Below are 27,876 nucleotides of genomic sequence, written 5' to 3'. Positions count from 1 at the left end.
CATACTGTTGGCCTCAAACAGTGAAATAATGGAAACTCATGTTCTTTTTTGTTTCGTTTTTCCTTTTGTGGTAAAGACCTTTAATATAAGATCTACCCTCTTCGCAAATTTTTAAATATACAGTACAGTATTGTTAACCATAAGCCCTCTGTTGTACATTTCCAGAATGTATTCATCTTACATAACTGAAACTTTGCACCCTTTGACCAGTACCTCCTCATCTTCCCCTCCTCCAGCCCCTGGCAGTCCCTCCTAGCAAATTCTACTCTCTGCTTCTAGGAGTTTGATTATTTTAGATCCTACATGTAAGTGAGATCATGCAATATCTGTCTTTCTGTGTCTGGCTTATTTCACTTAACATAACGTCCTGCATGTCCATTTATGTTGCTACAAATGGCAGGATTTCCTTTTTCTTTTAAAGGCTGAATAATATGCCACTGTATATATACCACTTTTTAAAAGTCCATTAGTCCTTCATCGGACATTTAGGTTGTTTCTATACCTTGGCTATTGGGAATAATGCTACAGTGAATGTGGGAGTGCAGATAGCTCTTCGAGATCAATTTTTTTTGGGTATATACCCAGAAGTGGGATTACTGGATCAAATGGTAGTCCTATTTTTAATTTTTTGAGGAACCTCCATATTGTTTCCTTAGCGGCTGCACCAATTTGCATTCCCACCAGCAGCACAGAAGGATTCTCTTTTCTCCACATCCTTGCCAACACTTGCCATCCTTTGTTTTTTGATAAACAGCCATGCTAATAGGTGTGAGATGATATCTCATTGTGGTTTTGATTTGCATTTCCCTGATGATTAGTCATGAGCATCTTTTCATGTGCCTGTTGGCCATCTACATATCTTCTTTGGAGAAACGGCTCTTCAGGTCCTTTCCCCATTTTCTAACTGAGTATTTTTTTGCTATTGAGCTGTAGGAGTGGAACCTCATGTTCTTAATCCAATGTTCAAATGCTTGAACGAAGCCAAAAAATTCTGGGACATGGGGAGATTATAGAGGTTAGGGGGTGAGACTAGGGAGGTGAGCGGCAGAGAGGCAGGTAGCCTGGGAGACCTGGCTTTCCTGGCTCCCTCTGTCTGGAGGGACTAACAGTGGAGTGTGGGTATGCAGGAGGCAGGCAGATGGAGATTCTCAGAGTGGGAAAGTGTGTGCAGTTCCTCTGTGTAACAGTTCCTTCCTGTGTTAGAGTTGAGTACACTGTACCACACTCCACACTTTAGCTGGGAAAAGGTAATCAAATCAGGGATTACCCGTATTGCAATATGTGGAATATTTCACTAGACTGAACTTTATCATAGTGCCTCTGAGCTGTATTCACTAGATAGTAAAGTTAAATAGTGTCGATTTTTGTCAAAAAGATAACGGCACGCAGCTCAATTCCTAACACTAATTCATAGCACTGTGTCAGTTCTAAAATATGGAACTAAAATTTTTGCAAACCACAAAAATACAAAGGATCCAATACACATAGATATGGTTTGATAGGTGAAGCATAAGAAGTAAAAATAAGAAGATGTACTTTTCAAGTGCTTACTGCTAGCAAGGTCACACTAGCAATGAATGAAGATTTTACCACTGCTGCCCACCACCCCAAAATAAAACTGCTAGAAACACTTAGTTCTTGATGCAGGAAGCAAATGGTTTTTATTTTTAGGCCTTACCTGCTCATTTAAAATTGTGAAATGGTTTAGTTCAACTTTAGTACCAGAATATTCATCACAAAAAGTTAAATACAAGTTATTTATTTAACAAGTATTGTGAACTTACAGGGTGCAAAGCATAAAAATAAATAAGATACAATTTCTGTCCTTAAGGAATTTACAATCTTTTGAGCGAGAAAGCAAGCTACATAAATAGTGTAAATAGTATAAAAGAGTGAGCAACAGGGAAGAAAAGGGTAAGCAAGAGTGTGGGATGGAGAGTCTGCAGTTCCAAATGGAATCCAGGGGTTCCCTCCCATCCCCACAGGGTTGAGATCGGTGATAAAGAGGCTCAGTGGGGTCTTTAGAATCATCTGAGAAGGCCAGAGAGAAAGGCTGTTCTAAATTTCCATTCTGCTGGGTGGGTATTGGCAACCGGCGGCGTCAGCCCAGGGTAGGAGATGGCTCCAGAAAGCAGCTTCCTTGCTCCTACTGCCCCAGGAAAAAGAGGGGAAAAGGGAGGTGCGATCAACACCTGGAGTACGTGCAACATTGAAGGATTTTTGTGGCGGGTTAGATTGTAATCTTTATAAATTATTCCCCCAAACTAACCATGACGTTTTGCCATTAGTCTTCGGAACACGGAGTACAACATTGCAAAATTCCTCTGGATAATTGAATAATAAGCACAAGCATTTAACAAGATCGATTACAATTTTTTTGGTATTAAAAATATCTACACTTTATTTTATTTAACATCTTTATTGGAGTATAATTGCTTTACAATGGTGTGTTAGTTTCTGCTGTATAACAAAGTGAATCAGCTATACATATACATACATCCCCATATCCCCTCCCTCTTGCGTCTCCCTCCCTCCCACCCTCCCTATCCCACCCCTCTAGGAGGTCACAAAGCACCGAGCTGATCTCCCTATGTGATGCAGCTGCTCCCCCCAGCAATCTATTTTACATTTGGTAGTGTACATATGTCCATGCCACTCTCTCACTTCAGATTACAATTTTTTAATATGAAACTATACTCAATGTATGACAATCAAGGACAGCTATATATTGAGACTAAAACCTGTGATAATTAACAATAGAGTCACCGGTACTAAAATTATCAGGAGCAGAAGGTGTTGCAAACAAATGATGAGTAACAGAATTCATGTAATTGCCGGCTGTAGACACGGAACTGCAAGAGGCAGGAGACCGTGATTAGTTCTGTAAATTCATCAACAGCACTGCCAGCCACTCCTAAGTGGCATCACGAACGTGAAGCGCCCTGTGGTGGTCTTGGGACAGAGTGGAGGTGAAGGGAGGGCTGATGTGTGATCTGCATGTACGCTGCATCGCTCGTTCCTCCAGGCGTCAGTTCCCTAAGAGCATTAGCAAAGAGCAGGGGCAAATGTTTTCAACGAGAGGAAATAAAATCGGCGACTACAATTCAAGTGCGTGTACAAGCAGAACCCTAAATTAAAACAGTCAGGTGACGGATTATAATTATTATATATATATATTCGTCTATAAAATCAGCTCAGATTTAAGGTCTTTCAGGCCACATCGAGCGGCTGGTTAGCTCAGTTGGTTAGAGTGTGGTGTTATAAGTTCCTTCAGGTCACAAAGAAAAAGACATGGCCTAGTTACTTTTGTTCAGAGTTTTGTAAACTGTGTTCAGCTAGGTGAAATATTGGTGGTGGTTTCACAAGACCAACAAAAAAAGTGATGCCAGTGATATTTTTTTCCTTTCAAGATGTGTTCTGTAGGAAAAATAGAGTCCATTTACATGATTATTATTGTGTAATAATCTGCCTTTTGAATGAAATTCACACGAGAATTCATATGGTAGGGCTCTCACATTTATAACTCATGTGCTCCTGCTGTGTTATAAGTAAATAAGTATAAAAACTGTTCTATAGTAAGTAAGTTTGGGAAATTCTGTTTCAGTGACAGGAGCTCATTGCAAAGCCCTAGGAAGAAAGAGGTCACCGGACATGGTCAGAGCAGACACCCAGGCACTCAGGGTCATGGGGCTCCTGGGTGCCTCCGTCCCAGCAAAGCCTGGTACTCATTCACTGTCATTCCAGATCCAGAGCAGCTCTGGAGACCCTCCTTCTCTGTGAGTGTTCACCCTTTCTCAGATTGTCGCCATCCAACAAGGAGCTTTTCTATGGCGCTTCTGTGCCAAACCACGTTGACGAATGGCCTCCCCGGTGTCCAGGGCTGGTCACACTTGAAGTAGTGGGCTGGTTTTGTTTGGAGCACGGTGGCATAAATCATCATGACTTTGTAGGAAGAATTGCTGAGCGTCCCTTTCCCCACTCGGCACTCACAGTCATCCCTAGAAGGGTCCAGGGCCCGGAGCAGTGGCTCAGGCTGGGACCACCCCAGCTAATTGCACTTGAGCTGAGGCTATGCCTTCAGAACCTTCCATAGGCTCTTTGGGATAATATTCAAGTCAGGAATTTCTAAATTAAACTTTAATCCTGCTCAGGAGAGTGCGGTGCGGCTCCCGACAGCTCCCTACCCGAGGGCTGGGCCTGCCCTGCACAGTGCTGAGAGCTGACGGGGTGGGGATGCGGGTACTTGCACACGGCCAGTGGGGTGTGAACCGTAAATTGCTTTGTGGAGAGCCTTTGAACTTCACTTCTGAGAACCTACCTTAAGGAAATAAACAAAATACCCCCAAAGTTTTAAATGTAATTCTTCCCACCATTATTTTATAATATTGAAGATTATCAAAACAATATAAATGTATTTATACATTTGTAAATGTATATACTGTAGGGAAATGGTAAAACATTATGGTATATGGTAAACATAAATATTTCCTATAGGGTAAATTATAATATAAAAATATGCACCATTAAAATTATATTAATAAAACTTGATGGGCATGGAAAATTCTTAAGTTGTAATAGTAAAGGAGAAAAGTGGGATATAAAATTGTAGGTATAGTTACATCTCAATTATGTAAGGAACACTGGAAAGGAACAGGCCAGTATGTCAACAGAAATTGCCTTTGGGAGGTGGAATTATGGGTAGTTTTTCTTCCCCCTTCTCCTATGTCTCCTTCTTTATCCTTTACTGTACTTTCTGTGTTTTCTACAATGAGCAAATATTACTTTCACAATGAGGAAAAGTTTTTGCAAAGAAAAGCATATAACTAGAAAAAAGTAAATAAAAATTTGACTGAAAGTAGAGAAATTGAGGGGTACAATTAGTTATCATCCTGGTGACCAAGATGGTTCTTCACTGACCACCTGTTAAAGAAGAGATAGAACAGGCCTTCTGTTCTGAAGGAGATATTCAATTCTTGTCCCATAATGGAAAATTTAAAATCTCTGGGGTAGCTAAACAAATCCTGAGGTGACTAATTCCCTCAGTTACAGTGTGGGGATCACCGACTCCACAGGGAAGGTGGGAATGACTCACCCTCTGATGATGGGTGATTGCCTTTGTTCTCCTGTTTATCACCTCCTGGCCAGTTCTGCTCCTTGAGGATGACCCAGAGCAGTCTGGAATCTCTTCCTTCCTCTGTTGACTCCTTGGGGAGGGTCTGTAGTCAAGTGGAGGCAGACGGGAAGGAGGCTTGAAAGAGTGTGGTATGTGGCATGTCACATGGCTGCCTTATCCAGATCTGATTGTACTTAATTGCATCTTCCATTGCTGCACCTCCATTCGAGAAAGGCAGGAGCGAGCCAGTATATTTGCCCTGTTCCAGCCTTGCCCCTCCCTAATCCTTTTCACCAGCTGCAGAAGGACCTTTCTACCCTGCGTGGACCAGTAATTCTACTCTTCCCCCTAACGTCTTAGTGACCCTCCTTTGCCTTCAAGGATAAAGCGTTAGACTCCTAGCTCTGTCAGGCCCTGCTGCTCTGTCAGCCTCATCTCTACCATTCCCTCCCTGCTTCATACCTCACGTCCTAAACTGCTCATGGTTTCCCCAAAGCACCTGGCTTTCCCTTGCCTCTCTAGACCTCTCTCCCCTCCACCTGAGTAACTCCTACTCATTCTCCAGGCCTCAGACATGCGAATGCCATATTTTCAGGGACGCCTGCCCTGCCCTCAGGGCCCGGGAGAACCCTCCTCTCATTGGTCCCATACCTGTGCTTACCCTGATCTTGCTTCTTGTCACCAGTGCTTGTTCATCTGTCCCTCTCCTAGACAGGGAAGGACTGGGCCTTTTTCACCTGTGTTTTCCCAGCAGCACCTCGAAAAGCATCAGACATATAATAGGCACTCGATAAATATTTGCTGAATGAATGAACACAACTAATGATGATCCAAATAGTAAGGACGGTTGCCTCTATCCTCCTTTAAAATGAACACGGTTTGCTAAACACTGACATTGACAACTGGAAGGTCAGAGTGGGGACCTTGCAGGTTTTTTGTGGCCATGTTAACTTTTATGGTTTTTCTAGTGGGGCTGCTCGTTCTCTGAAGGGTCTGGAGCAGAGCATGAGAGGTAGCTGTACTTGAACTGTGCTCTAACTCTGATCTCTCTTAGACTTTAAGCACGTAGACGTTAGCTTGCACTTGAATGATTTGTATTTTTTCTGGTTGACCTTTAGTTTGCCTCTAATGATAAATTTTCTAAGAATTCAGGCGGAGACACTTGTCCTAAGGTTCCTCTGATACGACTGCAGAACAAACAACCAGGGACCCTCATGCATGACAAATTGTACCAGGGCCAATTAGGATTATTTTTTTAAACTTTAACTTTAGATTCTTGAGCAACAGCTTCAGCAAATGAAAGCAACTTATCAGCTAAACCAAGAGAAGTTAGAGTACAGCTTCCAGGTGCTGAAGAAGAGAGATGAAGAAAGCACAGTGATTAAATCCCAGCAAAAGAGGAAGATCAACTGGTAAGCTAGCGTGCACAGCGTCTTTGTTCTGGGCCTTTCTGTGCTGAAAAGAGGGATGGGTCTGTACTCTTTTGTAGGAGTAGAAACTGTTAAAAATATAACCAATTCTTATTAAAATATTTTTTTTGGGGGGGGGAAACATTCAACTGGTTCTACCCTCCCCACACCCCGAAAAGAGTTTACAGCAAAAAGTCTGTCTCCCATCCCTCCTTTATCTGGGTCCTCTGTCCCACCTCTGTGACCATTATTCATTTCTTTTGTTTCGTCCAGAATTTCCTCACGCACGTACAAGCAAACACAGATAGACAGTCTCATCCCCTTCTGCTTTTACACAGACGATAGCATTCTATACACACTGTTCTATGTCTTGAAGATGTTTCCATACCAGTTCGTAGAGAAGGTTCACATTATTTCTTAAGCTGCCTCGTATTCCACTGCATAGACATGCTAGGATTTACTTGCCCAGTCCCACACTGATGCACATTTCGATGGCTTCTAATCTCTTGCTGTTGCAAATAATGCCAACATAAGTATGTCAATGTGTCACTTCTCATGTGTGCCCGGCTATCTGGGTAATGCTCAACTTGTAATTACAGAAGCAGTACATGTGCATTCTAGAAAATTAGAAAATACCACAAAAGAAAGTGAGATAAAAACATAAAAATAGGGCTTCCCTGGTGGCGCAGTGGTTGAGAGTCCGCCTGCCGATGCAGGGGACACGGGTTCGTGTCCGGGAGGATCCCACATGCCACGGAGCAGCTGGGCCCGTGAGCCATGGCCACTGAGCTTGCGCGTCTGGAGCCTGCGCTCCACAGCGGGAGAGGCCACAACAGTGAGAGGCCCGCGTACCGCAAAAAAAGAAAAAAAACAAAACAAAAAACATAAAAATGCCATATTCCTCCTACCAGAGATTAAGTGTATCTCTCTTTTTTTTTTCCTTTTTTTGCAGACTAACTTTTTTTTTTCCTCTTCAACCCAGCCTTCATGATGTACTTAACAATCTGAGATCAAAATATAACAAGCAGGTAAAGCAGTTTCAGGAGGAGAACCAGTCCCTAACCTCAGACTACAAACGCTTTGTGATGCAATTCAAGGAGATGCAGAAAGCCATGAGGTATTTCAGGGACGTGGGTCCCAAGGCATGTGCCCTAGGATAGAGGTTGCAGGGGTAGAGCTGGTAGCGGCGGTGATTTCATCAGACTTTGATAAATCACCTGCTTCTGGGGAGCTGGACCAGGGCACCAGAGAATCCTTTGTGCTGTCTTTCCTGTCCCTTTACTTGCATGTCACCTGCCTTGTTCTCACAGGTGAGAATCAGGGGCTCAGGGATTGGGCCAGGCTCAGGATTTCCCACAGCTCTGCCTCGGTCCTTGCCCTGCTGCTAATTGGGGGTGGGGACGGGGGCTGGCCTGGCACTGGAATCAGCTGGCCCCAGTCAATAACTCTCCTTCACAGGCATTTCGCTCTCATTGATGACAAGCAGTTTCGGGAGATTTGGCTGATGAATGAAGAGGAGGCAAAAGATCTGATAAGCAGAGCCTTTGATGTAGACAGGGTCATCCATACCCATCACCTGGGGCTCCCCTGGACAGCACCTGACTTCTGGTTCCTGAAGAATGTGGGACCAATTTCTCAGCAGCAGCGGAAGTCGGCCACGCAAATCTTAGAGGAAGTGCTGATGGAAGCAGGTGACTGGAACAGAGTCATAGCATCTTCGAGCTGGAGTGGAGGGGCCCTCTGAGAACATCGGGTCAACCCACTCCTTTTACAGATAAGGGAAATGAAAGCAGTTCCCTTATCTGGGGGATAAGGTTTCATAGCTTAAGAGGTCCAGAGAGCATGATTGGTTGATATGACTTTTAAGTTTCCTCTAATTTATTGCTTTACCTTCTCCCCTGTATTATAAACTGGTACTTAGATCTAGAAGCTTGATCAGATTCAAGTTCACTTTATTTTCCCTATATACACTGTTGCCTACCTCCATTGGGATAAACTGATGCCAAGTTGTCTCCCTTTGTGATGTTAGCAACCATTGATAACCATTGTCTAAGATCCATTAACTGCATTAGGGATTGCAGCAAAATGGTGTTCTGAGTTCCATCATTCTGCCTTCATTTATTAGCTGGAACCCGTCTGAAAAGAGAATCTTCTCCCCATCAGCTATCTGCTACCCTGAGATACAGTTTGTACAGGAAAAGCAGGAGAGTGCTTAGTCTTTTTTCTGTTTACTAGTCTTCAGAATAAATAGACGGGGGCTCTAGCATCTTCTAAAGGTGACCGATGAGGTTTTATTTAAATTTTTCCTTATGAACACATGGGTTTAAACGAATGTGATGTTTCGGTTTACTACAGTTATCGTCCTTACTAATGCCCTACTTATTCCATCTTTGGCCACGTCGGCTTCTGGGTCCTTTCGACACAACCCCAGCAGTCTTTGATAGCTTCGTGGCTTTCCAGAATGACCAGATGTTCCAGGCTCACATTATGTTTTTCCTGCTTCAAGTCTGGAATCAGCCATTCCTCCAAGGAGACTTCGTCCTTTTAAATAGGGAATGGCATTTTGAAACCATAGTCTGGGTGCTGGAGGGCTCACTGGTTTGACTGGTCATCGTTTCCAGGCCTTCTCAGTGGGTGAGCCGAGGGTATAGGATTATGTTTTAAAGATAAACATAAAATAAATCATGTATTTATGATACATGATTTATTTTATCTTTAAAACATAATCCTAATGCTTCCGAGTCATCAGGATGTCAGAATTTTTTACTTAACCTTATCAAAGTGTATCTCCTTTCTCCTAACTTGAAAATCTTCATAGTCAGTGCCTTCAAAATAATTACTCATATACGTTTTTATGGTACCACAAAATAGTCTCAGAATAAAAGAGCAACCCTGCCACTAACAAATGATTACTAAAAAGGGTTTAAACTTTTTTTGCAGTTCTTTTTGTTCTTAGGATACAACCTACTAGGGATGTACAGACAGATTACTGTCTTTTAAAGTCACTTGGAATGCTTTCTATGTGGTTATGTCACCAACTGTATACACGCTTAGGTCTTTTTGTTTCATGTTAGTTTTGATTGTTAGTGATTGCTCCTTTACAATTGAATTTTGTTTTATAATTATGTAAAATATTTACGTTTCCAAAGTCAAATGTACAAAAAAGTTATACTCAATAAAGTATAGCTTTTATCCTCTTTTGTCCCTCTCCTCTAGGTAACTATTTAATAATTTATGCTTTATCCTTCTGTTACTTTTTAAAATTATAAACAAATGTGTATGTCTTTATATAAACCAATTTTTAGGTAAATGAGAACATATGCTTTTCTCCACCTTGCTTTCTTTATGTACAATATATCCTGGAGATGAGTCTACACTAGGAAGAAGAAATACTCTTCATTCCTTTTTTATCTGGTGCTCTATTGTGTGACTGGGCTATAATTATTCAAATAGTCCTCTGTTGATGGTCATTTGGGATATCTCCAGTTTTCTTGGTGTTTTTGCTATTAGAATATTGCTGTAACACATAGCTTTGTGCCTTTGTGTTTTCATGTTTTTGCCTGGGAATTGTCGGGATATTTCCCTAGAAGTAGGATCACTGGATCAAAGGGTAAATGCCTCTGTAATTTTTCTGGGTCTTGCTCCATAGGGATGGTACCATTTTGCATTCCACCAGCAATTTGCTCTTGTCCTTTTCAAAATCTTTTCATATATATTATCTTGTTTTACCTTTTGAGCAAGTAGTAAAACCTGGGCAGTGCAATGATTTGTATTACTATTTTCAGTTGAGGGATGTATAGCATAAAACACTTTTTAAAATTTTCATTAAGGAAAATTTTGCTGTTGCTACCAGCTGCCAGTTCGTGCTGACACTATTCTGTGAGGCAGCTACTTTTCCTGCATTTTCATGGGCTGCTTCTAATCTTCTGCAGGTTTAGAAACCACGTGGTGGATGTGTTAGATTTCTCTCTCAAATAATAAACAGGTTCACGGTCTCCCTACCACTTCCTGGTCAAGGCTGGATTTTGAGCATGGTGTTTCCAGGTAGTTGAAACTGGGAAGAGTGAGGCTTTCTAGGCTGGCCAAGGGTGGCAGAATTCTCCAGATAGTCTCTTATTTCGACCCCCAATCTCCCTTTTTGTTCTCCCCACGTGATGGGCTTTCTTCAGCTAAAGGAACTTGCTAGTGCCTTAAAGACGCCTTTTAAGGCCTACATTTCCTCAAGGAAAGCCGTTTGACTGTTCCTCAAAGTGAAGCAGCCCAAGGAGTCACCTTCTCTTTCTTTCTCTCTCTCTTCTCGCTATGGCCCCTCTGCAGAAGAGGAGGGGGCAGAGGAGGCCACCTCAGAACCAGGGTCGTACCTGGACCTGCCAAAGCAAGTGTCAGCGAAAACTACCAGGAAGATCCTGACGCTCCTGTGTGACGAGTCGGTGAGGCTGGGCTCCTGGCGGGTGGCCTGGCCGACTTCCTGCCCTTCTCGAGGGCTGCTTTTGATGACACCGGACGGGCCAGAGGTGGTCTGGAGGCAGGACTGGACCGGCCCTCAGGGTGGTGCTGGGGGCGGCCCCTGGGCTTCATGGGGTCGCGGAGAGGCTGTCGTGCTCCAGAGCTGACCTGGCTGGTCACCAGGCCCTACCTTCGTGGTCAGCAAGCCTGGCCCAGGCCAGCCAACGGGCTCCTGCTAATTAAAAAAGAAATGCTAAACAATTGCTCATCTGCGAGAGAAAGGGCACCCGTCTCGCCTCCGTGCATCCACCTGACAGTAGCGTGGCCACAACCCACGGTGGCCTTTCTCTGGGAGCTGAGCCTGCAATTACTCTGGGGGTGTTAGGCCTTGGATATCTTCACTGTATCTTAGCAAAACTAATTGGTGTAAAGGCCTCGTTGGAGCTGGTTCAGCTAGAAGTCTTATTGTACCCAAACAGAATGGGTGTTTAGGCAGATTTTCATTTCTGAGATGGGAAGCAGGTGGCACAAAGATTGTCAGCCTCCAGTCCACTTGGGACAGTTCTTGGGCACGAGGGGGGGCTCCTGCCACCGAGGGCAGCTCCAGCTGAAGGAGGCGGCCGGCGGGTGCCCCCCTCTGTCCGCAGGCTTGCTGCCGGTGGCCACCCCTCCAAGGAGCCCTCCCCCACGCGTTGTTCCCACTCCGAGCGGGCACCCAGTCTTCTCCCCCCTCACCCCCGCACTTGACGTGCACCGTGTTCTGCTCTGGTGTCTCCATCTCCCCCCAGCCCTCCTCTCCTCCAGCTCACTGCCTACCGCTGTGTCCGGTAGATGTCTGGGGAGTAGCATTTGAGTGAAGTGACATGGGCGGGTGGGAGCGGGACTGGACCACGTCTGGACTGCGGCGGGGAGCCCAGGTGTTCGCCCCATGGCTTGTGGGCGAGGTGCGGGGAACTCAGTCCATCGTGAGGATTGGCTTTGTCTCTGGGAAGGGCTCTTAGGCATCCCGGGAAGGCCTCCCTCCGAGGGCCCTGCTGTCCGATGTGTCAGCCCTGGGCTTCTGCTCTGTGGAGTCGTCCCTGGCTAGTTACCCAGAGGGGGGATGCGGGGCCTGGGACTCGTCCTGAACCCTGTCTCTGACTGGAGATGTCGTCTTCCTTCTCCTCAGGGTTTCCTCATAGAGAGGAAGCTGCTGAGCCTTCTCCTGCCCCTGGACAAGAACGAGTGTTACCTGCTGAAGTTGGACGCCATCTTCTCAGTGAGTTCCCCCAGGGCTGAGTGGGTGAGGGTCCTGGGGTAAAGACAGCCCCCTGGGGTTTCCAGCATTGCCTCAGCCCAGGAGTAGATGCGGGGCTCCCGGGGCTTCCCCGGCTCCCTGTCACATCCTTCCCTTCACCTGTTTTCCATGTACGAATTGGGCTCAGAGTCGCATCGATGTCTCCCATCCCACCCCTTCCTCTGTCAGTCCCTCTCTCATGGCCCAGCTCTCAGCCGTAGGTTCTCCCCTCCGCCCCTAGACTGAGATGTGGGTTCAGCCCCGTTAGCATTCTCGTGCCCACCAGGCCTATATGGAGCCGTTCCTGACCTGAACGTCGTTCCTCTGTTCTGATGTGCGTGTCCAGATTCACTGAGCTCTCCGGTCTTGAATGGCCTGTACTCTGGGCCATGGCAGGCGCTGGGGCTGCTGAGGGGAGCGAGCCCCCTGCTCTCGGGAGCTGAGGGCCTGGTGACTCCCGGAGCCACGTGGAGAGGGGCGCTTCTTGATGTGCGGTATTTGAGCAGTCATTCTATTTTTCCCTCAGGCCCTTGGAATCGAAAATGAGGATGACTTGTATAAACTGGTAAACTTCTTCCTCAAATACCAAGCTCATCATTCACCTCCCAGCCAGGTAAAGTGACGTGTAATAAAAAAGAGAGCATTTAAAATTCTCCTGGAAACCCCCAGAGAGCATTGCTGCCTTTGAATAATACTTCTGGAGAAATAGTGAGGGTTTTGTGTCAAGGATAGCTAACCCAGCATTTCCCTTGTTATTATTACTTTTTGTCTTTGTAAAGGGAAGGCTGGCTGGCAATGAGATGCTGTTCTTATACTGAGGCCCAAGGAGTCTTTTCCAGGGCCTTCCCTCAAAGCCAGGCCTCAACCACATGAGACCTGGGCTCACCAAGTTCTGAATATTTTGATCCGTAGCACTTCCCTGCAAAGCAGGGCCCATTTTTAATACCTATCTTGATTGTAATTGACTATTTTGAGGAAGTCATCATGTTAAAAATATTATAAAATTTTAATATAAAAATTAAAACTTGAATTAAAAAATGTTTTTAGTATTGTTAGACCCAGGGTGAGTATCCTGTTATGCTTCCGAAAAGAGTTGGCTGAGTGGACAAAACACAGAAGCTAAAAAAAAAAGGACATATTTGACTGCATTAAAAAAATTCTGTAGAGCAAAAATCACTATAAGCAAAGTTAAGATACAGATGACAGGATGAGGGAAATATTTTTAATTCATATCACAGTTAAGGGCTAATTTCCTTACTATATAAAGAACTCTCATAAACCAATAAGAAAAAGACCCACAAGTCAATGGAACAGACAAGGGATATGAACAAACACCTCCTAGAAGAGGCAATAAGGTAACTTTTAGGGACTAGGGCCGCGGCAGCCATCGCTCTTTGCAGTTTGGTGTCGGAGTGAGTAGGGCCGACGCCAAGCAAGGAATTGTGTTCTCTCCAATCGCAGACCCTATAAGATTTGGCTATGTCCTTCATATTTGACTGGATTTACAGTGGTTTCAGCAGTGTGCTGCAGTTTTTAGGATTATAAGAAAACTGGTAAATTGGTATTTCTTGGATTGGATAATGTGGGAAAAACAACATTGCTACACATGCTAAAAGATGACGGACTTGGACAACATGTCCCAATGTTACATCCCACTTCAGAAGAACTAACCATTGCTGGCATGACCTTTACAACTTTTGATCTGGGTGGACATGTTCAAGCTGGAAGAGTGTGGAAAAACTACCTTCCTGCTATCAACGGCATTGTATTTCTGGTAGATTGTGTAGACCATGAAAGGCTGTTAGAATCAAAAGAAGAACTTCATTCACTAATGACAGATGAAACTGTTGCTAATGTGCCTATACTGATTCTTGGGAATAAGACTGACAGGCCTGAAGCCATCAGTGAAGAGAGGTTGCGAGAGATGTTTGGTTTATATGGTCAGACAACAGGAAAGGGCAGTGTGTCTCTGAAAGAACTGAATGCCCAGCCCTTAGAAGTTTTCATGTGTCGTGTGCTCAAAAGACGAGGCTATGCAGAAGGTTTCCGCTGGATGGCGCAGTACATTGATTAACACCAGCCCCCATCGGTTCAAGGTCTCACCATTCAGGCCTACTCAGAGATTTGATCACTCAACATGCATAACTTGAATTCGATAGACTTTTGTTGGTTAGAAAACAGGTGTTTTTTAGATTATTAATATTTTATCAACCTAATTTGAGTTAGAATTGAAAACTGATTCTAGTAAGCTTGAATATCACAATGTTAGCTTTCTAATTCCATAAAAATAATTAGTTTCTACAGTTTATAATCTGACATTACCCCCAGCACCATTTTTAAAGAGCAACTTTCCAGACTACATTTGAAGCACTTTTTAACAATATGAAACTACAAATGTAAACCATATTTAAAAGTTCATCACGTTACATTTTTTATGTACTTTTTTGGAACTAGTTTTAAAATTTTAGATTATGTGTCCATCTATCTTAAGTGAACAGTTAATAATTAGCTTATTGATGATTGCATGAAGCCTTACAGTTTTCATTATTTTTTCTTATGCAAACGTCATGCAATAAAGCAAACCCTAATATCTGGCATCCTTCTTGGGCAAATGTTTCCTTTTAATGTGCCTTATCTGGCTAGTATGCTCTGAAATTTTGCATGTTTAATATTATCTATATGGGGGGGTTACTGGGAAAGGAGATTGCTTCAGAATATTTAGAATAATGCCTAAGTTCCTAGAGGTTTTTGCATTTTCCAGGAGACAAGTTGTGTTTGGTGGCAACTTATACCACATTTATCTCTGAATCATGTGTATTTTTATCTGTAACACTACCATTACCAGTGCTGATGGGGTCCATGTCCTAGTCCCTGTGGGATCGGCCTTCTGCAGAAAAACACAGCTTCTGGTACAACCCAAGGTTAATTTTTGGTTTGACAGGCCCATTCCCGTTGTCTGATTCTGAAGTGCTCCGTCTTACTGGCGCCCGGTTTGGTGTTCTGTGCCTCTTCACCAAAAGTAGTGACAGGCAGCAGTCTCCCCACATTTAGAGGTACTCCGCAGTCTCTTTCTACTTAATGGTACTCTCCAGGGCAAACGACAAGTAGGGTCTTGTGCGCGGTTTCATCGTGGAGACCAGCATCTGAGGAAAAAGAGCCTATTCTGCTTCATTTGTCGCTGAGACGTTTGGGGATTTTGCTCCTATCCTCCAGCTCTTCTGCATTTTTGGCATATTTTATTTCTTGGTGGAAAGAAAATGAATCCATATATTTAATTTTATTTTTTTAAGTTATTCTCAGTTAGCTCTCATGTTATAGCACAAAAGGCTTTTGTTTTTAGATACAGTGCTTGCCATGTGATAGTGTCTGCAAGCCTCACTGATAGACTTTCTAATAAGATTTTAGTTAGCTTTTTTAAAGCATTTTAATTTCCTAAGAAATTGAGTTCTTTTTTTCCATATGTCGGACAGTCCCATAATTAGCTGAAAGACAAGCGCCAAATATTTATTTTTAAAGACTGTCAAGCTTAAGATTTCCTCTCTTTGTCACAAACCAAGGTTTTATAGTATATTTAACCAATTCCATTGAGAATAGATTGCTCCAATTCCATCAAGAGTGATTTTAATATCAGAATTAGTGTTTTCTCTAGCTATTGTCCAGATCAGAGTTACTGTAGTCCCTTCTCTCATCAATAATGCAATATATGAAGAAAATACGGATTGAAGGACATGCCTGGAAGGAATTACCAGTTAGCTAAACCAACAAGGTCATTTCACCATGACATTTGGTTTTAGGAATTCACCTATTCTATTTCACTTTCAGCTTCCTTCTAAACGAAAATAAAAAAGCTTTCTCCCTGCCTAGAAACATCAGTAGCACCATGGGAAAAGTAGCAAATGATATTTCAGCCTCTTGGGTTATTCTGCCAGATATATTTAAAGTACTCATTTTTAATATCTTGACTAAACAGAATTAAGCCTTATTAAAAGTAACTGCTTCTTGTCGTTGGTATCTTTTCAGTAGTTACAGGGACATGCCTTTCTTCAAGTATTTCCTAGTATCTATTGTGATCATTGAGAAGTTAATTATTAGTGTTATAAATTGGTATAAAGGAAAAAGCTTAGTGGTTTCTCTAGAGGATATTTGCTTTCTGGTACAAAATATCTTGTTCCAGAACTCTCATTCTAGGTCTGTCACTGGCATCAAAGGAACAAAGTCACCTTGTGAACCACAGCTAAACTGGATATTTTCCCAATGATGTAAGAGTCTTGTGGCCTGAACCTCTGGAAATGAAGCTGTACTTTCCTGCCAGCTTGAGGGAGATGGGCCTCAGATTTCTCCAGCCATTGGGCTTACCATCTAGCTCTGAGATCTCCTCAGAGCATATACACTGAGTCACTGCTTCCTTCAGAAGAAGCAAGTTAAGAGAATGCCGAGAAGCAGTAAAAACACATGGGGAAAACATATACTCTGTATGTGCCTGTGCAAGTGTGCACATTTGCAGAGTAGTTTCTGGGTAAATGGTAGTATTGAGGACACAGGTTAATTTTGTTCCTCCCACTGTAAAGTGTGAAAATGTAATTAACACTATTGTATACAAGCTAAGATTGGATTCCATATAAATCAGGAAGTGTTCAAAAGATGTTTTAAAATCTTAAGTCCAAAACTCTAAAAATAGAGGGCCTCAGCTGGCTTTTATATTTTTAAAGAAGAGATTCTTAACCTCACACCTGTTTCAATGACTGCTGTTAATTATAGTTTTGTGTAACTGTTTCAATTGATGGATTCCAGTTTATCTTGGTGAATTTTTAGATCGAAGATTATTTTTTTAAAAAAATTGAGGCACAGATATTTCCTAAAGCGTATGAAAAAATATTCTTCGCCATTGGCTTAGTTGACCCAGTATCCTTGAGTGCCAAAGAAGTATGAATTCAGACATTGCCTGCATAGATCTAAATTTTCGTTTTGTGTGCCTGTGTACGTATACACATTTACTGTGGTTTACAATGTATACACAGAACGTTGTTTCTTTTTTTTTTTTTTTTTTTTTTTTTTTAAGAGTTTGAATGTATTTATTTTAAAATTCTCAGTCAAATAGAAAACAAATTTATGGTTACCAAGAGGGGTAGTGGGGAGGAGAGGAGATAAATTAGGAGTTTGGGATTAACATTTGCATACTCCTGTATATAAAACAACAAGGACCTACTGTATAGCACAGGGAACTATATTCAGTATCTTGTAATAACCTATAATGGAAAAGAATCTTAAAAAAATATATATATATATAATATCTGAATCACTTTGCTATACCCCTGAAACTGACACAACATTGTAAATCAACTATACTTGATTTTAAAAAAATGGTAAAAAAAATTCTCAGTCAAAAGTAGAAACTAACTTGTTTCTGCCCTCACTGATTTTTGATAATGAAATTTCAACTTGGACAGAACGTTGTTTCTTTTCTTTAGTTTTCAACTGGCTCACACTTCTGTGTAGTGCTTTCCAGCACATAAGCTACTTATAAATCATTAAAATAGAGTAATGGCTGTGATAATAGTGTTTCTTGCCTTCTGCAGAATGATTTGATTAACCCAACATTTTCACAAGTTCCATCGTTAAAAACAGAGTACCTCTAGTTGACATGATTTGAGAGTTTCAGGAGACAGTTTACATTTTCTGAAACTGTACTTGGTATGTGGCTCAACGTGGCATTTCAGTCTTATTAGCCACTTACACGACTGAAGTTTGCAAGGCTTCTATTGCCAAATAAATTTTGACCAGAGTACATTGAAAATAGCTAATATACAAGGAAGTCTCTCAGAAAATCTTGTGTTGATTTAATTTAGAGTACACTGTTTGGATTTTTTTTTTTCTGGCGGTGCCATGCGGAATCTTATTTCCCCGACCAGGAATCACCATGTCCCCTGCGTTGGAATCGTGGAGACTGCCAGGGAAGTCCCTGTTTGGATGTTTTTAAACATATGGAAAAGTTGGTGAAGCTTCAAAAAGTCTCCAAGAGAGCATGAGAAAAATAGAGATGAGCAAATATAAATTTCTGGATGCAAAATTAATAGGGAATTAAAGGTTTTCTATAAACCTTTAAATTTTTTTTTTTTTTTTTTGGTCATAGTTAAGAGTTCAGAAAACAGTATATATTCAATTAAGGACTAAGTTCCCAAAGGTCCATATTGATGTTTCTGGTCATTTCCATCATTGTCCTTTTGAAATGCAAATTAGCTTTTTAACAAAAAGAAAAGAAAAAGAATGAAAGAAAAAGAGAAAAAAGAAAAGAAAGAGAACAAGCTCTTAAAAATATAGGACTGTACCTCTATGTAAAGTGATTGGGATTTTGTTAAAACCATGTTTCTACTCTTGAACCCTGTAACCATTCCCCCTCCCATACCCCCAGCCCACACCTGGATAAAAATATCCCTGGGTATAAAGGGAATCTACAGAGTCTACTGAAGATGCAGTTTTGAACTAGCTAATTTTTGTCCTCATAATTTAGAATATTAAATAGTTAATATATTTAATACCTCTGATTGATGGTTCTGGGCTTTAACCACACTTTCAAACAGAACCCAAAGTAATCACAGTAAAGTAAGCAAATTTATTCAAAGTAAACTTTGTTTCAGGAGCGCCCCCACCCCAAATAGATTTTAGGACAGAAATGGGAAAGGTTTTTGAGTTATTTCATGCAGAATTATTATCTGTGGAAAAGCCGCACTGGAGTGGATGAATTCTTCTTCAGTGTGTATTTTCAATGAAGCGGGGGAATTAGATTTAATTTTAGTTTTAAATATTCGGGGGAAAAGGGAGCTGACAGTTCTACAGTTTTTGACATACAAGTTGTCCTTGAAATTGTTTTCATTATCAAGTATAAAGATTCACATCAGAATGGTCAACTTCACATGGGTTTCTGGATTCCCTGGTGCTGCTCCTAACCTGGACTCATAATCAGTTGCCATATTGAGGCAAGAGCACTCAGGGTGAAGGTAGTCACATAACTTTAAAAGCGTCCCCCGATGCAGGGGACACGGGTTCGTGCCCTGGTCCGGGAAGATCCCACATGCCGCGGAGCGGACGGGCCCGTGAGCCATGGCCGCTGAGCCTGCGCTCTGCAACGGGAGAGGCCACAACAGTGAGAGGCCCGTGTACCGCAAAAAGCGATCAGTGTTTTCCGTGGTGAGGCCTTCAGTATTTGAGTGAATGCAGAGTATGTTGAAGTGGCAAGTCGGTGATAAGTTTTTCATCACTAACCTTGTTTACACTTTTGTACACCACTGCTTGCACTAGTATCTTAGTGTGAATTTTAAACATTGTTTTACAGTGTATACAGATTGTTAAGCATTAATTTATATAAAGATGTTTCTGTTTACTTTTATGTATTTTACAAAGAACAGCTATAATAGTTGGTTAAGTGTTCTTGAATTGTGTTTGTGTGTTATTTTGATTATGTTCTATTGTCTTTTCACCCCCTATGAATTTGAGTGTCAGGAATAGAAAAATAAAATGATTACCTGGTCTTTGAAAAAAAAACCTTTTAAACATATGAAAATATAATCAGGCTTTGTTGTATTAAGAGAAATACAAATTAAAAGTGCTCAAATTCCATTTTCATCTGTCAGGTTGGCAAAAATCTGCAAGTTTGATAACACATAGTGATGGCTGAGATTTGGGAAACAGTCATGCTCATAATTTGCTGGTGTGAGTGTAAATTGTTGCAGCCTCTGTGGAGGACAGCTTGGCAGGATCGATTACAAAACCGTATAGTACACTTCACCCTGTGATTCCTCTTCCAGGATTTTAGTCTATTGATATACTCAATACAGTTGAAACGATGTGTTGATCATAGCTTATTCATCGCAGCACTGTTTGAAATGACAAAAGATTGGAAATGACCTAAATTTTCGTCATTAAGGAATTGATTAATATATGGTGCACCTACACAATGGAATACTATGCAGCTGTAAAAAAAGAACAAGAAAGTTCTTTATGTATTTATGTGAAAAGCTCTCTAAGGTTTATTGTGAAACTCTACTATGTATGTCGTAGGGTATCATTCATGTAAAACTGGAAGAAAAAGTGAAAGTGTGTGTGTGCTTATATGTATATATATTTCTTTGGGAGGATACATAAGAAACTGATAACATTGGTTTGCCCATGGGAAGTAAAATGAATGAACTGCAAGGCAGGAGTAGGAGGACTTTTTAAAATTAAAAAGTTAAAATTTAATTTGTATTATGAGTCAAGAGGATATTTATATCATATAAGCTTTATGAATATCAATAAAATGAACACCTGTGAGCTGTTTAGAAATAGAACATTATCACTCTTGTGGGTTTTTTTTTTTTAATTCGGCTGCACTGCATTTTTTTTTTTTTTTTTTAATTCTGCTGCACCACATGGCATGCGGGATCTTAGTTCCTGACCAGGAATCGAACCAGGGCCCCCACAGTGAAAGCACTGAGTCCTAACCACTGGACCGCCAGGGAATTCTCACATTATCACTGTTTTGACGCTCCTTAACTTCTGTAACTTTCTGTAAACTTTTCTCCGTTTTTCCTCTTTCTGTCCTCATACACTCATGCTTGCGTACCTCCAGCCATGGTTACCCTTGCACCTTTGTCCAGATCAACCCCTGGCATCTGTGTCTCCCCTACAGGAGCGAACAAGCCTCGTATCACCATTGGAGAAGCTGGACCTCCAGGGAGAGAAGGAGGGAAGCCTTGTGGACCGGGAGCCACAGGAGAAGCAGCCCCCGCCTTCTCCCAGGCTCATCCACCCCAACGATGTTCTCAAGATTCTGGAGGCCTTTGTCACGGGTCTGAGGAAACCCAGGTGGGCTGTGTTGCTGGAGGGCTTGCCTGAGAACTGGGGAAGCTGGATGGGATGGGGGCCCAACAGATGCCAGGGATGGGAGAAGAGGCTGCTGAGCCAGAACTTGGGGGGAGTGAGTAGAAGGATGTCTGGAAGGAGGATGAGAGGAATCCACGGACATTACAACGAAAGAAATGGGTGTAGAAGCGATTTGCATGTTTTCATTCATCATTCATTCATTCAACGAACATCTGTTGGGATCTGCTGTGTGTGAAGGCCCCGTGGGGAGAACACTTTGTGATCAGAACAATGGTCAAAGCATATGGAGGTGTCATGTTGCTCAGGGGAAGTGGTCACCTCCATCTGGCATATCAGAGAGGGCTTTAGGAGGAAATGGCACCAGAACTGGGTTTTCCTCGGTGGACAAAGTGGGGGGTGAAGGGCATTTTAGGATGTCACAGCACAGGGAAAGGCCTGGTTCAAGAATCACGACAAAGAGGTATGGCTGGAGTGTCAAGGATCTGAGGAGTGGGACCGGCTTGGGTAGAGGAGCCAGGCCAGATCTTGAGAGCCTTACCCAAATTGCCCAAGGTCTTGGTCTTTACCCTGTAGTGGCCTGGAGCCAGAAAAGGATCTTAAGCCATGGGGGAGCCCTGAGTAGACTTGCATTTGAGAAAGATCACGTTGGCGGCAGGGAGGGGGCTGCTGCTGGATGCAAGGACAGTGGTAGGAAGGTTTGTCCAGGTGGGAGGGAACAGCCTGGATGAAGCCTATCCTAGAGGGGATGGAGAGGAGATAAATTTTGAGAGCTGCTTTGCTACATTTGTGGAAGAAATAGGCAGAGTAATACACTATGAAGCCAGTGAAGTGAACTGATTGAGAGAAAGCTGGTGGATGAAACTCCAGTGATGCTTTCACAAAGGTGACAATGGCACCAGGAATCAGGAACGTTGATGACAAGCGGGTGTTCTTTCTGAGGATCTTCCACGAGCTGATGAACTTGTATAGCTGGGTGGGAAGGTGACAGGTGGGAAGGCAGTAAGTCTGTGAGGTGCGGCACTGTGATGGGCCCTGCTCGGGGGCCTGGATGACACCAGGTGGAGAGGATGGTACCAGTGCTCTCAACCTTCAGGGACTTTCGGGCACCAGTGAAGCTGCCGAAGGTTGTGCGAGACGACTCAAAGGACTCCGAGTACTGGAAGGCCCTGACCACGGTTATCCCTGCCACCACCCTGAACCTCTGGGACGCTCTCTACACAGCCTTGGAGAAATACCAGTACGCGTGTCTGTTATGGCCCAGGGGGAGGAGGGAGCCGGGCAGACAGGTAGGAGAAGGATGCTGCTTGGAACGGCCACATTTGGCGCCTCCCTGTCCCGTGAACCCTTGGAGAGAAAAGCAGCCAAAGGGCAACCCTGTTGGGGGGCTGTAGTGTTGGGGAGACCCCTCTGGCCCCGCCCTCCCTGTTCTGTTCCCACTGGCCTGGCTCGTTCAGGGCGGGAGGGCTGCTCTGGTGGGCGAGCCTTCTGGGGTCCTCTTCCACCTCCAACCAGATAGAAATACAGAGCCCCTGGCCCTTACTTGATAGAGGATGGAGGATTCAATGGGCCTCTAACCGATTTTTCTGCCCAAAGCCTCGTCCTGACCCAGAGGGCCAAGCTGCTGATAGAAAACCGTTCTCTGGAGCGGCAGAACACAGAGCTCCAGCAGCTGCTGCAGCAGTATCTAGACTCCAAGGTGGGTGACGAGACCCTCCTGGGAGGGGAGGCGGGATGCTGGGAGAGGCCGTGGGACAGGAGGAGATACTAGGAAGTGAGGTGTCACCCCTGCCCCCACCCTGCCGCGAGGCGTGGGAGCTTTGGGCTGCAGGCTGTGATAGTGTCCCTTTGATGCCCATCGTTTTCAGCACCGGCTGCTTGTTGGAGGCTCTCAGAGGCAGTGACGAAGCCAGTGCTGGCCTCCCAGCTTACAGAGCCCTTCCACATGAACTTCCTTCTTTGGTCCCTAACAACCAGTCTGTGAGGCAGATAGGGCGGAAGTGATTCTCCCCCTTTCACAAAAAGGAGAATCGAAACTCAGCACCTCTGTAACTTGCCCAGAGGGCAGACTCTTCCCTCTCTGCCAGCCCTGGGTGTCTGGCCTAGGATGTGACATGGGGAGGGAGGGGAGGTTCCAACTGGGGCAGATATTCCCTGGCCCCCACTCGTGCCTGCTCCAGTGACAGTTGGGGCAACTTCCCCATGGCTTGGCAGGAGGAAGGATCTCCCCGTCCGCTCCACAGGGAAGAGTCCACCGGCAACACAGTTGCTGGCTCTGCTCTGCTCCTGTGGGATCCTCCACGTGGCGCTTAAGGTCGTAACACGGGGCTGAGCGTAGGTCCTCCGTCATCAGCTGAGGCCAGTCACACGCCCACGCACTGGGGGTGTGTGGCCCGTGAGGTCTCAGGACCCCTGCTACACCTGAGCGGGGGGATGTGGTGAGCCGGGGGGTCACGCTGGCCTCTTGGCCCGAGACAGGACTCAGACGTTTGGGAACCGTATGGCCCATACTTCCTTCGAGGCCACTGTGGACAGGAGGCTGGGGGTGGGGGGGAAGCACAGGGCCACACTGGGGCTATAGGGTGGGCAGGTCAAGAGCGGAGGGGAGGGCTCAAGAGAATGGATCAGAGGGGAAGGTTAAGAACGTGACCAGAGCCTGACGAGCTGGAGCAGAAGCCAGACGAGGAGCCCAGGTCTTGGCTTCAGAGGAAGGCAGGCTGCGGGCTTTCCCAGGCAGCCGGAAGTGTTTGGGGGAGGAAGTGCTCCCAGGGATTTGGAGGCCTGTGGCAGGGGGACCCTGGGGGAAGTGTCATGACCTTTACTCTTTTCCAGATAAACTCTGAACTGCAAGTTCCTCCGACTCAGGTGTTCCGGGTCCCCACAAAATAGAGCCAGACCTCGAAAGGGCCGACACTGGTATCAGCGCTGGTGCCACAGGTGGCATCTCCTGGGGAGCTGCCTGGGCCCACTCCCTGGGTTTTCCAGAGCTGCTGTTGTCGGGCCTGTCAAGATAAGGTGACAAGAGGAGTTACTTGTATCCTGCAGGCATGATTAAAGTCTTCAAAGAGTTGTGTCTGAATCTCTTTAAAGAGGTCAGGTGAGACACGGGCCCCTATCCCCACCTCTGTGTCACGAGGGGACTTTGTCCCCAGCCTCGAGCTGTGGTTTGACAACAGGCTTGTAGCTGTGGGACAGGGCCTGTGGCACGGGGCTCCCTTCTTGCTTTTGGGAGAAGCTGGTGTCTGCAGGTGGCGGCGGGAGCTTTGGGCCATTTCAGGGTCTGTGCCTGCAGACTGTCCTTGGGCCTGCAGGACCCTTTGTGAGCTTCTGGGGCCCCTGGGTCCAGCCTGCGGTGCCCCCTGGGCTGTGCTGTGAGGCTATTCCTGTGGGCAGCCTGGGCAGACAGTCCTGTACCTTAGGCCCACCTTGAACCCTGGGCCACAAGGCCCCCCAAAGGGTTAGGGGCCCATCCTGTACTGAGTTTGCCAGCCAACCCTGCCCCCTGCCCCCCATCAGTCCCCCCACTTGGACAACTGCAGACTTGTCAGCTCAGTGTTTGATTTCTTTTATTAAGAGAAAAATCACCACTCGAGAAAGGAAAAACAGCCAGGAGAAACCCAGTTCACACAGGCAGGGGGGCAGCACTTCAAGCAAACTCCAGGCAGCCCCTGGAGGGCCGGAAGGGTGAGCCCTGAAGGGGCCAGGCGGGTAGGGGGGCACGGGCGTCCGGGCGTGGACGTCCAGGCTTGCGAGCGCTAGCCTGGGCTGAGGAAGCTCTGGAAAGCCGTCAGGACCCACAGGCTGGGCAGGACTGGGCTTGTGCACGCAGGGCTGTGGCTGCCTGGGCCGAGGGGAGCCGGCCCGGGGAAGCAGTCACCCCGCAGGATTAGCGGGAAGGATCTGCTAGTGTCGGCTGCCCTTGCAAGATGATGTCTGGGGGAAGGGAGGGTGATACTTTTTGCTCATTAACTCTTTGGAAAGCCCTGGGCACTGGCCCATGACATGATTCTCGATTCTCAGTGAATTTCGTTAACGCTTTCGAGCTCTACGGGGAGGCCTGCAGAGGATGTGGGGTGGCTTCCTCTGGAGCCCCCATCCCTTCCCCCACTCCCCACCCTGCAGGCAGGGACCCGAGGGGAGGGACCGGGCCAGCAGCAGACTTGAGGTGGTGAGGACAGGCAGGGAGGGGGTGTCACCAGCCCAGCCAGCAGGACGAAGGCCCCTGGGACCTGAGGCCTCCATGCCGGAGGAGGGGCAAATGCCCAGGCCCGGGAGGGGAGCGCAGGGAGGCCCCGGGGCCTTCACGCCCCCAGGAGCTTCTTGACCATGTAGCCGGGGAGGCTGTAGAAGAAGAGGGCCAGCATGAGCAGCGCCAGCAGCGCCAGCACGATCTTGATGATGAGCCACTTGTACCGCGTGCAGATCAGGTACTTGATGGACTTGAGGGGGTTGAGGAACCAGACAAAGGCCGTGTCGGGCCGGCTGGGGGAGGGAGAGTCTTGGTCAGTTGGTGGCATGTCCAAGGCACCCCATCCCCTCAGCCCTACTAGACCCCAAGAGGACTGAGTCCCCAAAGTACTGAGTGCTGGAGGGAGGGTTTGAGCCCATCTCTAAGCACCAGGTGCGCTCCCTGCACTCCCTGTCCTCTTCGCAGGGCCCTCTGGCGCCCCATCTCCTCCCGCGGCCTAGACGGCATTTCTGGCAGCTGGCCAGGCATCACACCTCCCGCACCCTTGCAGTGATGGCGGGTCAATGCTTGAAGGGGCAGCCTCAGCACTGCAGGCAGTTCCGATTATTAGGAAGCTCCCCTGTTGAGTGGTTCCTTGTATATGGTCCGGTGCTGCCCCATGTTCTCAATGAGATTGGTGTTTCTCAACCTCTCCCCCTTTCTGCTTCTGTCCCCACCAGGTCCTGCCAGGGGTGTGAGGGGCCCCAGTGGGGCACACGCCACCCTCACCCCGACCTGCCCACCGTCAGGGCTGGATCGCTATTCTATCTTCTGCAGGGCCGCCTAGCCCAGAAGGGCTTGTTGAGCTTACATTCTGTTGACTGTGTTACAAAAACAACAGGTTCTATGAAATGTCAAGATGGAAAATCAAAATATTGAATATGCTTCTTCAAATTCCTCCAGCTCCTGGAGGACGTGGACCACACCCTCCAGAGCCTTTCAGCGCAGATGGTCTGCAGAACAGGGATGTGGGCGCAGGGCACCTGGTTTCTAGTCCCAGCGGTGACAGGCAAGTTAGGCACCTCTTCGAGCCTCAGATTCCTCACTTGTACCACGGGGTTAATAGTAGATCCCCACCTCCGGGGTTGGTAAAAGGGTGACATGAGAAAGTGCATGGGAAGCTCCCAGCCCAGCGCCTGGCACCGAGCTGTGCTCCTCATATGCTTGTTACTAAGATGTTTGAATGGGATGGGGATACTCACTGTCCTGCAGGGCAGGAAAGGGCTTGGGGTTGGGAGGAGGATACTGGTAGAAACTATTCAGGACTTGGAGGCTAATCCCAGCCAAAGCCTTTCCCCTTTCCCGTCCATCGCTCAACTTCTTTCTGCCAGTGGAACTGGGTTAGAGTCTGTCCGGATTGTTGCTGGGACAGGGAGTGGTGTAGTGCGAAGGACACTGGATTGGCAGTTTGAAAACTGAGGCTGAATCCTAGCTCTACCCTGATGGCTAGGTGACCTTGGGCAATTTACTCTTCCTCTCTGGCCTGATACGTGAACATGCAAGACAGTTATTTGCAGTTCTGAGTCTATGATACTGTTCGAAAGCTTAACAGTTGCTGTCTGTATCCTTATGTGTGCACTTGTGGGCATACTTTTGTGTGTGCACTTGCGTGTGTGTGTGTGTGTGTGTGTTCCACATGCTGCCCAGCTCATAAGCCCTCGGTCCAGGAGGGAGGGAGGAATACCAGACCCAGGAGGGTGCTGGGTGCAGGCCCCAAGGGTCTTCTTGACCGGGTAGCCAGGCACAGGGCAGAGGAGAAGGGCGGGAGGGGCAGCAGCTGGAGGGGCAGCCGGCGATATGTGCGCCACAGCAAGTAGTGGGCAGACTCGAGAACCATCTTGAACCATCTGGTTCAAGAACCAGATGAAGCTTGTGTGGGGCCAGCTGGAGCCGCAGGAGCAGCAGAGGGAGCATGGAGAAAGGCCACAGGAGCTGAGGGCTGGGGCGTGGGGAGGGCCCCGGCCAAGGTGGGGGCCAGGACGGGGGCCGACCCTGGGCTGAGTTCATAGTCCCAGGCACCCCCCAGCCATGAAGGCTGCCTGGGGCCCCAGAGTCCACCACTGCAGCTGTTTGTCTTTGGCAAACACCAGGAAGAGCATTTGACTCAGCTAGGTGGGGCCTTCCCCGGGAGAGGTGCAGCTCTCCTGTACCGGGGGCCCGTGCTCTGGCTCAGAGGGAGGTGTGGATTTTGGGAAGAAGGGGAGGAGGGAGGAGGCTCCCCTGCAATGAGGCTGTGGCCTAGGAAGGGACAGAGAAGGCAGAGGTGCCTACAGAGTGGAGGGCAAGGAGACCAGAAGTTTCTGGCCCCTCCTTCCCGTTCCAGTGCCCCCAGGGACTAGCATGGCAGGGGCCTGACCGGCAGAGCACTCACTTGGGTTTCTCCAGGGGGTCAGGTTCATTGCGGGCCAGGCCCACTGGATTCTTCTCCGCCTCCTCGGCAGTGAGTAGATGCAACTCTGCCTCCACCTTGCCCTGCAGAGAGGAACAGAATGGTCCCGGTGCCCGGGTTAGGTGCCAGGCCCTCAGCGCCCTGGCCTGGCCCAGCCCT

General features: G+C 46.1%; 2 protein-coding genes and 1 pseudogene across 5 annotated transcripts in view; 2 read left to right on the top strand and 1 right to left on the bottom strand.

Annotated features, from left to right (window-relative positions):
- DRC1 (dynein regulatory complex subunit 1) overlaps positions 1–23,989 on the top strand; it is a gene marked incomplete at both ends in the record, with an annotated part of 46,133 nt that extends 22,144 nt beyond the window's left edge. The window contains 10 exons of one of the 2 annotated variants that reach the window (XM_079940898.1): positions 6,386–6,525; positions 7,505–7,639; positions 7,981–8,213; positions 10,840–10,952; positions 12,137–12,226; positions 12,771–12,857; positions 20,937–21,085; positions 22,197–22,340; positions 22,697–22,799; positions 23,933–23,989. In XM_079940898.1, the coding sequence (XP_079797024.1) occupies positions 6,386–6,525; positions 7,505–7,639; positions 7,981–8,213; positions 10,840–10,952; positions 12,137–12,226; positions 12,771–12,857; positions 20,937–21,085; positions 22,197–22,340; positions 22,697–22,799; positions 23,933–23,989 (1,251 nt within the window). Of the gene's footprint in view, positions 1–6,385; positions 6,526–7,504; positions 7,640–7,980; positions 8,214–10,839; positions 10,953–12,136; positions 12,227–12,770; positions 12,858–20,909; positions 21,086–22,196; positions 22,341–22,696; positions 22,800–23,932 lie in introns of both variants that reach the window. The other variant, XM_079940897.1, reaches the window with a different exon arrangement.
- Positions 13,724–14,318, top strand: LOC307196150 (small COPII coat GTPase SAR1B-like; annotated as a pseudogene). The gene has a single exon. The product of its transcript is annotated as a small COPII coat GTPase SAR1B-like (transcript).
- A 1,407-nt stretch (positions 23,990–25,396) lies between the features above and the next one.
- The window catches only part of LOC307196185 (otoferlin), a 38,722-nt gene continuing 36,242 nt past the window's right edge, over positions 25,397–27,876 (bottom strand). For both annotated transcript variants that reach the window (XM_079940941.1, XM_079940942.1), the window contains exons 40-41: positions 27,700–27,800; positions 25,397–25,582 (exon numbers count right to left, since the gene is read on the bottom strand). In XM_079940941.1, coding sequence (XP_079797067.1) covers positions 25,402–25,582; positions 27,700–27,800 — 282 coding nt within the window. In that variant the 3' untranslated portion in view covers positions 25,397–25,401. The remainder of the gene's footprint in view (positions 25,583–27,699; positions 27,801–27,876) is intronic.

The sequence above is a fragment of the Stenella coeruleoalba genome (genome assembly GCF_951394435.1).
Source record: "Stenella coeruleoalba genome assembly, chromosome: 13".
Classification (NCBI taxonomy): Eukaryota; Metazoa; Chordata; class Mammalia; order Artiodactyla; family Delphinidae; genus Stenella; species Stenella coeruleoalba.
The sequence above is the reverse complement of the archived record's forward strand: the minus strand, read 5'-3'. Positions and strand labels throughout refer to the sequence as shown.